This window comes from Thermobia domestica, unplaced genomic scaffold, assembly GCF_964235325.1.
Source record: "Thermobia domestica unplaced genomic scaffold, izTheDome1.hap1.1 HAP1_SCAFFOLD_175, whole genome shotgun sequence".
In the NCBI taxonomy this organism is placed as follows: Eukaryota; Metazoa; Arthropoda; class Insecta; order Zygentoma; family Lepismatidae; genus Thermobia; species Thermobia domestica.
Window position 1 is genome coordinate 95430 of NW_027655912.1, and position 17243 is coordinate 112672.

Sequence of the window (17243 nt, forward strand, 5' to 3'; positions counted from 1 at the left end):
TTCCCCCTGACCCTGCTGCCCCTTCCACAGTTCCACCTGCCTTGTGACTGACTTTCCCCTGTGATATTCACAGAAATCGATCAAGTTCCTTTTTCTCCTTACTGCTTTAGATTTGCAATAATAACATATGAAAGTGAAATTTCTTTCTGCTTCACCACCTGAAGAACGAAGTTCAATGTGACCCTCTGAAGAACAATACAATTGAAACCATGGCCAAGGAACTCTCCAAAGATCTGATAAGATCTGTAACTGATGAACACAATACCTTTACCAAACCTATCTGATCAACTGTGTTACTCATGTGGCAAATAGTCTTTGTAACGAAATAGCTTCTGTTCCACACATTTTCGTTCCATTAGATACCCGCATAGGAAAGAATCTCATTCTGGTGGTACGAAAGCTGGATTTTTTGCCCAGAGGAGTTATAAAGCATACCAGAAACAGATTTGTTCCTTCAATTAGTTACGGTACAATAACGTTACATGCTCGAATAACGTTACGGTGTCGTAACAAAAATTGGTGGTATACCTTGTACCTACCTACATTAAATAACCAATAATTTTGTTACAGAGAGCTATTTTCGTTACGTTACAGTTACGTTAAGTTATCCACCCCTGCTTTTAACATGTGATTTAATTTCGATTATTCACGAAAAGTAAAAAAATACACTTACGAAAACTACATTTTTCAACAATGGCTTTACCCTTACAACATAACTTCAGTTAGCCGAACCATTAACGTTTGTGCTATTTTACCAGATTTGACGAATTCTCATTGCTTCTTTACCACGAACTTTCACACAGCAAAGCAATATCATGCAGTACACTATTGACACATACACACAATACACACTTAAAAAAAGCGTATGTAAGAATTCTCATCAACAGGCAACAACAATATACATATTTGATCTTTCAAATAAGCATGCAGTTTCTAAAAATTAGAAATAATAATAAACTACTAAAAATAAAACATTAATAGAAAAATATAAACATGTATTAAGATTTTTTTATATATAACAATACGAACTACGTCTTTCGAAAGCAATTTTATATGCGTAGATCACGAACATAAAATACGAAAAGCAAAACAGAAAAGTAACGCAGTTTCTGAAGCTCTAAAAGAATAAATATAAATAAAATTAACTCCAAAATCAAACTGTATGCACAGTTATACATGATTTACAAACGCAACTTACCGCAACTGGATAATTTTACTGCAGGACTTACAATTTTACTCCCTTGTATCTGGAAAAGAAATGAAGAGAAAGAAATCGTTCGAATTTTCTGTCTATAAATAGTAACACATGAATTAAATAATCAATTAACTCAATGCAATCACGAATCCATAAATTCAACACGCGGAACGGGTGAGTCCATTCTGCCCGGGGGGGAAGGAGCGAAATCGGCCAAACGTAGGCTGAACAACCTCTGCATATTATTTAAGATACTAAATTTCGAGTGTTGTTGTACACTAAAATGGAAGAATGTACAGTATTTAAAAAAATAATTTTCTATGATCCTGTATTATAAAAAAATATTTATTTTCATCGATGTCAAAATGTATTGTACGATGAACTGAATCACTAGCAATAGTAGTAACTAAATACCTGTACTGTATAACTAAATACTTAGGTATATGGTTCAAAAATTCAAAATTTTACCTTGTACCCGCAACTGCCACTCTTGTTTAAGACATCATCCTATACTGCATCTCAGTTCTCTCTGCAAACATTTTCAAGCACAAGTCTAACACAAGCCCGTAATCTACTTATGGTTATATTAGTATATCACCCTTGCAAACAGAGAAATCGGCACCGAGTGTTGTGTGGCACACTCCTGTCAATTCTATTTAACTTTTTTTTTTTGGGTGGGGGTATACATACCAATTGTCTAAACTTCTTTACTACTTCCTATTGTCCTACCGCTGTTAGTGGATTAAACCTGTTTACGAGCTTTCAGAATTGCAGAATAAATATCACTTACCCCTTGTACAACCAGAGTGCTAAAAATGTCAAGTCAATCAGTCTTCATATTTGCAAATATCTATGACCAATATTCACACCTACGCACTTACATCTATACTTTTGTTCCTGTAATTGTTAACCAGTTTTAAACATTGACGCTGCTTTTTTTTTTTTGTGTGTGTGTGTGTGTGTTTGTTTGTTTTAAGTTTGTATTTTGTTTTATAATAGTTGTACTAATTGTAATTTATTTTTGTTTATTTCAGAAAACGTCTTAACAAACTATAGATTCCGTACTCATTATGATCAATGTTGCCGTATCAATCTTATATTTGTTGCCTGTGTAAAAACCACTGTGTTCTTTGTCTACTCAAAACTCTATGTACAACACACACTTAAAACTGTAACAACAATAATAAAATGTACTTATATTTAGTTGTAGTAAATATTTATTATAATGTCCCACCGATGATACAGGTTTCCGCTATCCAAGTTCAGTTCAGATCTTTTTATCTTGATGAAGAAAGATTCAAAAACAATTCTATTAATGTCGTTTGTTAAGGCAACTGGTTTGTTCCCACCATCCTTAGAAAAATCTTGAATAGAACTGACATACGTGTACCACGGAATATTCGGTGCCGATTTTTCTATCTACAGGTTTTGGAGTGATATACTAATGTTATCATGAATAGATTCTTGGTTGCGTCACACCTGCGTTTGAAAATAGTTCCACAGAAAACTTGAACATAGTGTAGAATGGTGTTTTAAACAAGGGCGACAGTAGGGAGCACAAAGTAAGATTTTAAATTAGCAACAGTAACTTTCGTACACATATTGAAAGTTCAAATCTCCAACTGAAGACACCCGTATTTAGCTGTAATCTCGAACCCTTCAATGACGGTCTAAGGTAATAGGGTTTAACCACAATTAAAAACATCTTTTAAGAAAATAATAATTGAAGGGGCAATATGCATTACAATAATCTAACTACCACTATTTCTAATGATGATGCACCTTTGGAGTGACTGTGCACTTACTCGTTACATAAAATATAAATGTAACATACAAAAATATTACAGTTAATTACGAGTATTTTAGTATAACGTTTCATGATCCTACACATAGGAGACCCAATATATGCAAATGAGTGAATAATAGACGAATCATTGAATAACAAAGTAGAAGGAGACGGGAGAACTTCCAGAGAGAACGCATAATCACAACATTGTTCACTGCAAAACCTAAATGACCTAAGATCAAAAGTAAGAAACTAAAAGGCGTAAAGAAACTACTGTTCTACTTATTTAAAAGTGTACTAGGAAGTAAAAACTGTGATAGAATTAAACCTGCTTTCAATTTTACCCTGTGAATTATTATTTTTAGTAAAACATCCTCTCAATTTGGTAATATAGCGTGTAAATTACAACGTTATTTCAAAGTACATATACGAAATTTCATAACCACACCGAAGACTGTATCGAACACACACAGAGTGACCTGCCGTATGATCAGATCATTCTTACGTTCATTTCAACCAATTTATAAGAGCATTATGACATCTACTGCGACTCTGAGCGTCACTGCAAGTTGACTTCCTGTCAACACACATTCAAACACAAATTGCTACGATTCGATAGGTTAATGTACCCTGAATCTAAAATACTTCAACCATCTTATTTTAAGTACTTTTACATTTGATTCATATTTAGAACACAATATTTTCCGGTAAATTTGCACCAACAGAGTCAATTCTTTTGTATTGTGAATGACATAAGGGAGTTTTCCATGAGTTGAAATGGCTCGTAAATGACACACAGAAGCCGATTAGGATTTTTAATTTTTTTTTTTTAATATATTACGAGTTCTTCAATATAGCAAATAAAAATAAATTATAAAGTTTCATATTTACCGCAAAGGTAAAAATAATAATAAAAAAAAAATCAGAAGTACTTTCGAGGAACTAGGTTCTCATCTTCAAATTCCTTATTTTTGAAAAAAGGTTATAACGGTATTGGAAGTCGATATAGGTGCCTTCCATTTCAATTCAGGCAGAGCATGTACCATCACCATCTCAGATATTGTTGAAACTTTTTTTTATAGCAACTAGACGTGTTTTTAAGAGACCCATATTTTTTTGTTTTGTCGAAAAAAATTTTCCCGCCAAGTAATGGGCCATCAAAGACGGGGAGTACGATTTATGAATTGTAGAAGACATGGAAAATGGTCAAATTCGGAGCCTCACCATTCGGCTATGGAGACAGGTAGAGTTATAATTCTTGTTGTGGTATGTACATAGGGATATAAATAAACTATATTTTATTATAGTTTGGTTTGCGCATGCGTATCTTTTTGTATATAAATTAACAAATGAACGTCAATTTATCTGAAAAGTCGAAGTTTGCGAATTTTTTTCGAGCACTTCCGGTTCGAATTTTAAAATTCTGTTTTCATGGTTGGTAAGACCTGGTTACCCGCTTTCCGAAAATATTTTTGTATCGCTTCTGTGTGCAACCGTTTTGTCGCAAAAAATTCGAGAAATTGTAAAATTTTCAAAAATCGCCATTTTTGGGCGCCATTTTCTCGAAAACACCATCTTTTAAAATTCTGAAATTTTGTCAGATGGTTCAACTTTACATGAATAATAAACACACCAAATACCATTCTCGACCAATGCTTCATGAATTAACTGCAGCCTTTTAAAGTTAGCGAAGTTTCGTTAACTTTGATGTCACAGTTAGCAACACTGGGAACAATAAAAGTGCAATGATTTGATGATGTTTGTGGTTCACATTCATTAAATGAAGAATAAAAGGTTTTCTTGACTGTTTTTTTCATTATTTTGATCAAGAAGGCTCTCAAAATTTGTGTGTTTCGTAATCGTAATTTCCACCTCAGATTATTTCGGTTTAAGAAAACGAAGGAGTAGGAGGGGGGCATTTTACTATTTCAAAGTTTACTTGAAATGGCCATCCAATAAATTCTGATCTACAAAAAGCCTGAACTATTACCTCAATGATGATTTGGAATGCTCCAGATAAAGTCTCAATTAAGTGCGATGTCATTACAGTGATCGAAAAAGGACAAAAAGTTAAAAAAAAAAAATCGAAACGTCTTCTTACGCGTTCCAAAGAAATTTACTGACTTTTTAAACAGAACAATCCCAACATAAGAATGGATCACTCGGAATTTTACAGTATTCGACTAAAGTGGGTCCGTCCGCAACCTGCGAGGGAAGTGTGTATGTGTGTGTGTGTGTATTATGCAAATTTTAAGTTAGCTGCTACTGCGTTGCTACAAATCAAAGGTGCAGCCTGTATTGAAGCTGTCATGAGTGACCTATTTCCTTTAGTAGTATGATCCGTAGAAAATGACTACTTTCTTCTTCAAGAATGTGGTGAATGTCCTGGAGTGGAAGGACTAAGTATGGAGTCTTTAATTATTGATCCTGATGAAAATGAGTGTTACGTATGCCATATGGGAAAACAATAATCTCGTTAAAAAAAACTGTGCCACTTTCTGTTTTCGTATCGTACATTGCTGGTTTAACTGTAAGAATTGTAATTCATGACTACATCAAGAAAATCCAAAGAGAATTAATTGCTACCGAAAAGCACCGTATAAATTTTCAAGATACAAATTCTATTTTACTTCATGTGGACTTCGCTGAAGACTGGACTGTTATTCTGTAAAGTGAAATTCAGAATTATCACCGGAATATGAAACAACTGACAGTTTTGTTGTAATAAACGACGATAAAACACACGATTCGGCTCATGTACTCATAGCCATAGACAAGATTCTAAAAATACTCGAAGAAAAGCGAAAATATGTTTTATAGAAAAAGTTTGAATACGAGAAAATGAGTGTCTACAATTACCCAAACCGTGTCAGTGATTTCTGATGGTGCTGCATCCCACTTTAAAAATCGCTTTCAGATGTTCGAGATGCAGACAGATCCGATAAAGCAGTGGTTTTACAGTGAAACCGGCCATGCAAGGGTTTCTGCAACGGTATTGAGGGGGGGGGGGGCGAGGTGTATAGAATGTGGCAACGCGGCATAACCTTAGACAAATACAGATACACAGTATTAAAACCGCAGAAGAAAAAAACGAAATGAAATCTTTACGTTTTACGTCCCATGCTTATGCCGGTTAGGCTAAAGGAGACGGTGATTATGAGAAATGAATGAAATGGTGGAATGCAGAAAGTGGGAGGAAACAGGATAACCCAGAGAAAACCCATGAGCACAGTTTTTGTCCACCACAAAGCCCACACGGCGCGATCTGGGATTGAACCAGGGACCCCAAGCACCGGAAGTGAACGCTCTACCACTGAGCCACCGCGCCCCTACTAAAATCGCAGAAGAATTCGTGAGTATAGTGCAAGTACAAACTCCGGGTATTACTCTCGTTTTGTTGCCTGGAACTGAATCCGACGACTTCCGGAAGAAGAAAAAAAAGGGAAAGTATGCAACCAGTAACTGGTATTCAACGAAGTCATCTTTGGCTTTCGGGAACTGGCGAAGTTTTTATGGCAGTAACGGGTCACCATTAACTAACTTCATGCTTCCCCCAAAATCGAACTTCTGCAATTCAAAGTGTAGATTTAAGAAATCTGCAAAAAGGAACTTTTGTTACATACATATATGTATGATAACCAGTGGTACGAGGAGAATTATTATGAATAAATCATGAATTACGTGAAGTTGAAATGCTGTGTATGCTTCCACCAGCATTTGTGACTATCGACAATGTGCTACGCATGGGCGGATCCAGGACGGACTTCGGGAAGTGGGGGGGGGGGGGGGGTAATACTACTACTTAGAGCTACTCTTAAGAGCTCCAAACTCTTAGATCGGTTTTATTTATATATAAAATGAAAAAGTTTCTTTCCACTAGATCACTCCTGAACGAGTTGTGAGTGAGCCAACACCTATTGGAGCACCTGCACGGTTACATGCTATTAGTGAAGACACCAACCAAGCAAATGATTGGTCCGTGTAAAAAATAAAATAATAAAAAAATCAGTGAAATTCTGTTTCCGAAGACCATTTTAAGTAAGTGATTTTGAAATTTGTGCGTTTCGTAATCGTAATTTCCACCTCAGATTATTTTGGTTTAAGAAAACGGGGAGTAGGGGGAGGCTCATTTTACTATTTCAGAGAGCCTACTTGATCAAAATAATAATTAAAAAAAAAAAACAGTCAAGAACAGTTTTTATTCTTCATTTAATGAATGTGAACCACAAACATCGTGAAATCATTGCACTTTTATTGTTCCCAGTGTTGCTAACTGTGACATCAAAGTTAACGAAACTTCGCTAACTTTAAAAGGCTGCAGTTAATTCATGAAGCATTGGTCGAGAATGGTATTTGGTGTGTTTATTACTCATGTAAAGTTGAACCATTTGACAAAATTTCAGAATTTTAGAAGATGGTGTTTTCGAGAAAATGGCGCCCAAAAATGGCGATTTTTGAAAATTTTACAATTTCTCGAATTTTTTGCGACAAAACGGTTGCACACAGAAGCGATACAAAAATGTTTTCGGAAAACGGGTAACCAAGTCTTACCAACCGTGAAAACAGAATTTTAAAATTCGAACCGGAAGTGCTCGAAAAAAATTCGCAAACTTCGACTTTTCAGATAAATTGACGTTCATTTGTTAATTTATGTACAAAAAGATACGCATGCGCAAACCAAACCATAATAAAATATAGTTTATTTATATCCCTATGTACATACCACAACAAGAATTATAACTCTACCTGTCTCCATAGCCGAATGGTGAGGCTCCGAATTTGACCATTTTCCATGTCTTCTACAATTCATAAATTGTACTCCCCGTCTTTGATGGCCCATTACTTGGCGGGAAAATTTTTTTCGACAAAACAAAAAAATATGGGTCTCTTAAAAACATGTCTAGTTGCTATAAAAAAAGTTTTAACAATATCTGAGATGGTGATGGTACAATTTTATATTTTATTGCCTGAGTTGAAATGGAAGGCACCTATACACTTCACATGAAAAACTAAACTATGGAACATAAACCATCATACAACTAGATATAGTGACTAACCTCATAGTGTGATTAGTTTTTCATCTGAAGTGTATATCTACTTCTAAATGTCTTACCTTTTTACCTTCCCACATATTTTTCATCTCTTCTCAAACGTAAACTGAGGATCAAGATCGTGTTCCTGGAAGGTAGGTACTACTCTTACTATTTTGGGACCTTTGTGGTTAAGTATGAAGCTTGCTAATTTATTTTTATTTTCCATACTGACTATTGTCACCGTTCGCAATGTGTACCTTTATAGACGATCTTTAGGTTCATTTCCAATGTTAAGCTACTTATTCCACTGAACTCACAGACGAGATTAATTCTACGTTATTAGCGTTTAAAAAAAAAAGGACATACCTATCCATAGATCTTACTGAGCTGAACAAAATAATGAGTTCCTGTAAATCTTTATGCAAAGTTTCAGAAAATCTATTTTTCGTGAGAATAAAAACGGATGCTCTACGATAATCATGTTATCTATTAAGATGAAATTCAAAGCGCAAAATTTCCGGTCGCCAGGTCGCCATTGGCGACTAGAAATTTAGAACTGGCGACCAGTGTTCAGTAGTTTGTTTCGCAGGAAAGTAATTGCCACTGAGTGAGAGAAAACACGGAATGTGAAGTCTTCAAAACTTTTGTTTTCTTATTTGACGTTGAATCAGACATTGAAAAAGATTTACAGTGAAAACTTCATTACAAGATTCCTGAATTTACTTCCAATTGTCACATTTTGTGCAGTTTTACCTGCGAATACTGCTTCATGTGCGAGAAGCTTCAGCAGTCTCAGACTTAAGACTGCCTACAGGAATTCACTGAAGAAAAAAATGAAATCTTTGAGTTTTTACCAGGGTGGAAAAAAATCATGATTTTTTTAAAAAAAATCATTTTTGTTGATTTTTTTGATTTAAATCGATTTTTTTGATTTAAATCAAAACTTTTTCTTCGTATGATACAAGTCGCGAACTGAAGAAAAAACATTAGAAATTAGTATTAAATGTTAATTATGTCATTTAAGTGAAAGTATTGGGTTTTAATTTTGAATTAAATCCCAATCGTTAACCTATTTCAATCCCAAACAATGTTTCTTAAGCATTACGGAAAAAGTACAGCAATGTATATCAACATGACACTTTTCTTTTCATGAAAGTTACTGATATTTGGCAGGGGCATATTTTTAAACAATTGGAACTAGCTAGCGGCACGAAATACATATAAAGTACATAAATTTCGCCTAAAATTAACTAACTCACTCTATGACCTATGGAACCCGGAGGTTCAATGCCATGTTCACAAAAGCTCTCCTGACTTCTATCCTTAGTCAACTGAATCCAGTTTCTATTTTGTATTCTTATTTCTGCGAGATCCATCTTAATATTGCCCTCCCATGTGCGACTAGGTCTTCCTAATGGTCGTTTTCCGGTTGGACTTCCAGTTAAAACTTTGAAAGCGTTCCTACTTTCTTCCATTCTTGCTACAGTCCTGCCCACCTGAACCTCCAAGACTTGATGACCCTAACAATGTTTGGTGAATGGTATAAATTATGCAGTTTCTCATCATGAAGTTTTCGCCATTTCTCATTTCCGTTCCTTTTGGTTCCGAATATTCGTTTCAGGATTTTATTCTCAAATACTTTCAGTCTGCGTTCTTCCCTCAGCGTAAGCGACCATGTTTCACAACCATACAGCACAACAGGCATAATTATCGTTTTATATATTTTAAAGCTTCAAATTCCTCGACACAATTCGCGATAATAAGAGATTTTGAACTGAATAATAACACGAATTCCCTGCAGGAATTCCAAAATAAAAAATCAAGATGATCAGTTCCAGAAGAAGAAACACTTGTGATTGTTAAAAATATGGTTTATGTGACGTGAAAAACAGTTCAAATGCGAGTTGTTGCTGTGCATTTAAGACATCTATACATAGCAGGCACTTTTTATACTTTTCTGTTGGCTATTTTATTTCCTCTTACAATTTTTCCTGCACAGGCGCGGCAAATTTTCTGCCATCACATCGCAGATCGCGACATGTTCTGCAATGGGGTCAAGTATCCACTTTATCAAAAGTATTATTCGATATTTTAAAGCATCCAAAATTTGTCGTATTACGATCCCGAGGAACTTCTATGTATTTAGTACATAAATGTCGCCCAAAATTTTAAAATCTAATTTTTTCTTTTTTTTTTGTTTGTTTCGGAGAGGGGATCGAACCCTCTAAATACGCCCCTATTATCTGGAAACAAACAAATAGACATAAACACAAAAGAGCTTTCATCTTAAATGTCCATGGTTATTTCCCCGTTGGAACAGAAATTTTAAAACCCTGTGTTACAAAGAGAAGAAAGCAGGGTTCACCCGTAACCCGTTCAAACGGGATTTTCCCTGATAGTTCCCACATGATACTCGTTTCATGCTGTGCTTACATACATTTGAGTCTCACTGTATTATGATTATTATCTTCCATAATCGGAATACCAGAAGAGAAACGGGATTTTACTTACTTTCACTTTAAATTAATTCATTTCGGAATTTGATTTAAATCAACGATTTTTATTTAAAAAATCAAGTGATTTAAATCTTGATTAAAATCGTGATTTAAATCAGACTGATTTAAATCAATCCACCCTGGTTTTTACGTCTAACGCTTATGCCAGCTAGGCTAAAGGAGACGGTGATGATGAGAAATGAATGAAATGGTGGAATGAAGAAAGTAGGAGGAAACGGGAAAACCCCGAGGAAACCCAGGTACACGGTGTTTGTCCACCACAAAGAATTCACTGAAGACTGACACACTGGATGATTTGCTGACAATTTCCATTAATGGCCCTTCACTTAAGGACTTTTATCCGAAAACTGCAATCGACAGCTGGTATTTCAGTGCAGAGAGAGCGTTACACAAACGTGAAGTCTTAAAGTAAGAGTCTTTTTAAAACATGTATATGAATTGAATTGAAATGAAATGAAATGAAACCTTTAAGTTTTACGTGCCACGGCTATGCCGGTTAGGCTAAAGGAGATGGTGATGATGAGAGATGAATAAAATGGTGGAATAAAGAAAGTGGGAGGAAACGGGAGAACCCCGGGAAAACCCACGAGTACGGTATTTGTCCACCACAAAGTTCACACGGCGCAAGCTGGGATCGAACCAAGGACCCCAAGCACCGGAGGTGAACGCTCTACCACTGAGCCACCGCATCCCCTGTATATGAATTGTCCAATTCAAAATTGATTGCACTGAATTTAATTATCTGGTTTTGAAATTTTAGCCCTGATGCAGCCTCTTTGTCAAACAAACGACCGTGGGGTAGGGGAGGCCTCTTATAATCTGTACGTGAGAGATACTGGCGATCATCACTTTTGCATTGGCGAGTGCGTCTAACTTTGAAATTTTGCGCCCTGATGAAACTGATATTATAGTATACACTAAATCACGTTTTCATTATGTCAGCAACAGGGGCGGACCTAGAAGGTAAAAACTGAAGGGGAGCAGCCAGAACCCATGTATATTCTGAGTTTACTATAAATTTACAAAAATAAATAAATAATAGATTAAACTATTATTTTTGTCACTCAAAAAACCTGGGAGCATAGCCCCCCAGCCCCGGACTAGATCCTCCACTGCTTAGCAGCAATATACAGTATGGTTGTTGAGATCTAGCTCAAAATTAAAATTTTCCCTTAAATTTTAATTTTTGTTTAACTGTAATATTATCCTAAGAAAAGTCAGGATCAATTGATAGATCACACTGAATTGAACAAAATGAGCTGCTGAGGGCAAATTCTCATGAGTGATTTTCGAGAAAAATATTTTTATGGCGTTAGAAGTACGACATTTGTTGCCAATCTGGTAAGTTGGTATTTTTTTTATCCTGCTGGAATGGACTATTTATTTATTTATTAACTGTATATGAAAAATATATAGGGTGTCTCAAAAGTCCCCTGACATAGGGTACACAAGTAGAAAATTCTCTCTTCTTAATGTCTGATTTTTGGTAACAATGTCACATATACTCCTAACAGCAAAGCATATACTACTTAATGATAATAATAATGATAATAAACTATCAATAGAAAAATACATAAATTACTGTTACCTTTAATATGATTAATCCGATTTCCACTTCCTTTGTTCCTTCCCTAGAATTAAAATTTGAACAGTTTTGTCACAACAAAAACAGCCTTGGCTACATATAAATTTACAAATATGTATGTTATCCAATTTAACAATAACTTTGATTCCAAATTCTGTCAAGACTAGGAATTCTATAATATAATTTAATACAAAACAGAGTTTGACTTGTATATAAAAATAGTTTTGAGTTCCACGTGAACTTCTTTTATGAATATGTTTAGAAAAAAAGAGAAATAGATAAATTACTATTGTTTACGACATTTCTGGTGTTGAAACTTGCAGTCCTCGTCTTTGCAAAGTCCTGTTAATTCAAACGGGCATAATGCCACATATGGGTCTACCACCCACGAAATATTTCCATCTTGGTCAGAGAGCCTACAAAGAAAAACAAAACACATGGATAATTATACAACAAAACTATCGACATCATCAAAGCTGTAGTCTACATCAAAGAATGAAAGAAAAGAACATCTGTGATATACAAGAGACACACTCGGGGAATAGTAGTATAGAAACATTTATCCTACATTGTGACTGATAAAAAAACTTAAATATTTTATGTAGGCCAGGCTTTCTCAACTATTTCATATCATGGCCTCCATTTTTATCACATTCTCTTATCAGCGAGCGCCACAAGCAATTTCAGGTTTATAATAAAGGGTTCTGATTTTTGCTACTTATCGCTTACAACTGTATACATATAGGTCTTATATGTATACATTGTAAGTCTTATATAGGAATAGAAAAACAGAAGTATGTATGGAAATAAAAAAAAACGTATTTTCAAATATTTTAAAAAACAATATTTTTCCGCTACCAAATTCTAATTACATTTTTCTCTTTCATCTCCCTTCGCGACCTCCATGTATTGCTCTCGTGTTCTCCAGGTTGACAAGGAGACGTGTGATTAATGGCAAAGAACGATTATGAAAGAATAGGTGGAATCCGAATACCGAGACACGGTATTGTCCACCACAAGCTAGCTGACTTGGGATCGAACCAGCGTAATGCATTCAATTTGCCTCAACATTCCACTGACCAGTTCAGAAAGTACAAGTCGCAGATTCGAGTCTCGTCTTCGACATCGATTTATTTCTGTGTATATATTTTCTTTATTTTCTTAATATCATTTCATTAGGCTAACTAGTGATACATACTCAATGGACAAGAGATACGGTGGGTAACGGTAAGGGTCGTTGATAGGTTTAGTATACCGACATTCGCTTGGTGGTACTGAGGGCGGATATAGGCGCATTTTCTGTTTTCATTCTATTTTATTCAACTTCTTCGGCACTGACCACAACAGCGAGCAAAGGCTCCGTCCCATCAATATCTGATTGACAAACCATACTTCTCCAGAACAGCAGGGCCCATTATTTCTGATTCTGAACTGCGAAACGAATACTTCCACATGTTCTTTTCTATTCCCATTACCTACTCCTACACCAAATTTAGTGCAATTATTTCTGAGTAACATCACGCCCTTCTCTCGCAAGTTTAGAAGTTCCCAGATATTAGGATATTAGAGTTCGTATAAAAACTAAGGCTGTATACGGCTTTGGTCGGTTTTAAAGTAAATTTTGTTCCTCTTGTAGGGACACATTAGGTTTTTTATGAATACTATGAACTCAGAATTCTGGGTTCGATCCCTCGAAGTACACTCGTGTGAGGCTACTGGTAGTTATTGAATTTTTTTTAGAACTACCTCTACTGCGTTCGGGAGTATAGCTCTTACTTAACCTTTATCTGTCAGATCTATTTAAGGATCTTTCGCTATTATAAAGCGAACTCATTAGTCCCTTCCTGACTATCATTATTAATTATTTGGATAGATATCCTTTTAGTGCATCTCCTAATTAAGGGAGTACACGAAATTGGTGGTAGACCAGGGCTTTTGATGTAATGAGCAGGTTTTTTTTTTTTGTTTAATTTTTTTAACCAGACTTTTTTTTTGGGGGGGGTTAAATAATGTACTCTATGTATTTATATCACATATGGACAGAAATAAGTTTGTTTCGTCTTGGTGTTATTGTGCAAACAAGCGGGTTATGCTGAAAGGGGTTACATAAATTTAAAGCGGAATCCAAACCGCTTCTCAGCTTACATCCGAGAGAAATTTTCCTCCATTTGAACTCGAAACCGGGACTAATTGGGCACAAATGCGATACGTCTGCCGACTTACTCAAGAAGGACTTCTGATAAAAATACGTTGTACTGATCTTTACATACTTGTTAATATACTTGTCAAGAGTCATTTCAGAAGGACAAAAAGACAAACAGTTACACAACTGAAACCATTTTACAGAATTACATATGGACAATTTCAAAATACTGGAGAGTACAGAAGAACTAATTTAGTCCAAGTTGGTTCACTACGACTTTTATTAGTTCAAGTTAAAGAAATACAACGACTTAATTTGCATATCAGTAAGAAAAGTGAATAAGACACGAATTATTTGAGTTCACTTTGGCTCTGACCCATTTATACATAAATAAATACCAAAGATACTTCTGATTTCAATAAACGAATCTCGTGGGATTTGTATGCCTCCTCCTCCCAAACAAAAAAGTACGGCGTTTCGATGTATTTTATCAATAGTAAACATTATTAAAACGAAACAATATTTAGAATTTGTCTTTGATTGCAACTGCATAACAATAATAACATACTATAAAAAAATCACAAAAGAAAGCAAGCTTTATATATATATATAAGTTGCTCTTGTAGTATAATCTCTTTGAATAATGAATGGGGAATTTAGGTCTGAATACAATACGAATAATATACGGAAGTGAAACGTAATAACCCACAAATGTGTGTTCATCAAGAGTTTACGAACACTTACAATTTTACGAACATTTTTCGTTTTTTGGTTTAAACCAGTTATTTTTTTTTTATCCAGCTGGTTTAAACCACCTTGGTTTAAACTAGTCAACCATGGCAATGAGTCAATGTCTTTTGTAATTTAAGGGAGAGAGAAGACGCTTTAAATGAGTGCTAAACCTTCTGTCTCCCACAGGCACTATAAAATTAGACAGTGTGTCTATTAGTCGCGAAAAAGTCACGAAATCAGAAAACGGTTATGAAAGTCAAGAAAGTGACGAAATTTAGCTTTTTTTTTTTTAATCTGTGCAAATATAAGTACAGACTGGAAAGTTTTGTTGTATAAAACGTCTAAATTCTCCACCAAAAATGTCTATGGTCGGCCTTAAACGCTACCAAATCGCAAGCAAAGTACGCTTCTATCGCATGCATGAAAAGTCTGCCTAATTCACTCTTGAGACTGTTACGAAATTTTATGGTTTGGTGAAGAAAAGGTCACGAAAAAGTTACGAAATTTCATTTTGGAACTTTAGTAGATATCCTGTTAGAGTAACTCTAGACAAGTTAGAGAAATTCAATTAGAGAAGTCTTAGTGAATTTAGCGAAGAGAAAAAGTCATTTGGTATCACGGAGAGACTGTAACTAAGAAAATCTTCGTAATTCATACTTTAATATTGAATAAAATTTGTTATAGGTAACTCTAGTTGTTATGTTTTCATATGTAGTTAAGAACCTGAGTTCTTAACCAGATTAATAAGTAATTTACCCCTACATTACTTACTTTTTTAAAGATAGAGCCTGAAAATATTTTTTTATGTTCTATTTTTTTTTTCTAAAAGCTTGTCGAAAGTTTTATCCTTTGGAAATGGAATAGGTCAGCACGCACTGACCGACAGATTACTATATTACATGCGTATATGATTTTTTATTTTTTATCGACAAACAGTGGTAGTGAGTGATCTTAACATAGCGCTTATAGAACATCCCATGTATATTATACAGGATGTTAGAAAGCATAAGTTCACAATTGTACATGTATTCATCTACATAAAATGTATCATAAGCAGTTATTTGGGTAGGTAGCTATTTGTACAAATACCGAGTATCTAATTGCAGTGTGAAATACAACGCTCACTCTTGGATCTCAGCGTACAGGAGCGATAGTTTTGCCGTACCCCACCGGCGGTTAGGTGTCATATCATACGTTCTCTACAGGGATTAGGTCCGGAGACAAAGCAGACCACGATAGAATAGGTATACCGAGTAGACCACTTTGGGTTGCCTTGGCAATATGAAGACTCACGTCATGCTGGTGGACGGTAGCGCCGCGGAAAGTGCCTAGATGAGGTCGAACGACACACTAAAATCTCTTTTGGTACTATGGAAGGCGTTTTCGGCGATGTGCAGATGTGAGGGGTCCGAAGGGTCTTCTGTCTATTCGCTCCGTACACGTCTACTGCTCTGACGGAACGGTTAAGAACCCTTCTGCCTTTCATCATGTACAACCTGATGTGCTCTCGCAGCCCCAGAATGGGTCACGTTGCAAGTTAACTGCGCAATAGTCCGTTCGCTGGCATTGTCTACACTCAGCAGATTCATATGCACCCAACAACTTTCAGAATTCTAGAAACGTATCCTCTACAACAACTATGATCAGCGTGTTCTACAGACTGACACACTAATTATTTTTTAATTTAATTTACTGAATTGTATAGCATTTTTTTATCGGAGGATGTAGAAGTGTTGTTAAGTTTCCACCAGGGTATAAGTATGGATATTAAAAGGATAGGATTCACAATTGAAGCATCTTATGCTACAGAGTTGCTCATGGTTTTACTTTCCAATTAATGAAGTATTGTAGTTGCCCTCCCCACTGTTCTACTTGCTAGCGCGCGCCTTTGATGCACGGCATCCGCGGTTCGTTTTCTGGTGTGAGATCCTTGAAATTGAATGTATTACGGTGGTTCGGATTCCATGTTGAATGATGAGAAATGAATGATATGGTGGAATGAAGAAAGTGGGAGGAAATGGGAGAACCCCGACGAAGCCCAAGCACACGGTGTTTGTCCACCAGAAAGTTCAGTTACCGGGAGCAGAGTTTCAACCCGGAATCCATGCACCAGAGGTGGACGCTCTACCACTGAGCCCCCGCATGCCGGTATCATGTACCTGAACAGAAAATTCTCTACAATCCCAAACTTTGAAAAAAAGGGATTTTTTTTACAAAATTTCCCCTTTCTAAGGGAATTTTCTCTCCTCGGAT

At 35.7% G+C, this 17243-nt stretch overlaps 1 protein-coding gene across 2 annotated transcripts in view; it reads right to left on the reverse strand.

The window, feature by feature from the left end:
- LOC145676506 (uncharacterized) overlaps positions 1-17243 on the reverse strand; it is a 76968-nt gene that overhangs the window by 34663 nt on the left and 25062 nt on the right. Inside the window, exons 5-7 of one of the 2 annotated variants that reach the window (XR_014129396.1) lie at positions 12403-12531; positions 12119-12161; positions 1199-1247 (exon numbers count right to left, since the gene is read on the reverse strand). Coding sequence is in view for 1 of the 2 variants with exons in the window: in XM_081747324.1 (XP_081603450.1) it covers position 1247; positions 12403-12531 (130 nt within the window). In the remaining variant the exon portion in view is untranslated. The remainder of the gene's footprint in view (positions 1-1198; positions 1248-12118; positions 12162-12402; positions 12532-17243) is intronic. The other variant, XM_081747324.1, reaches the window with a different exon arrangement.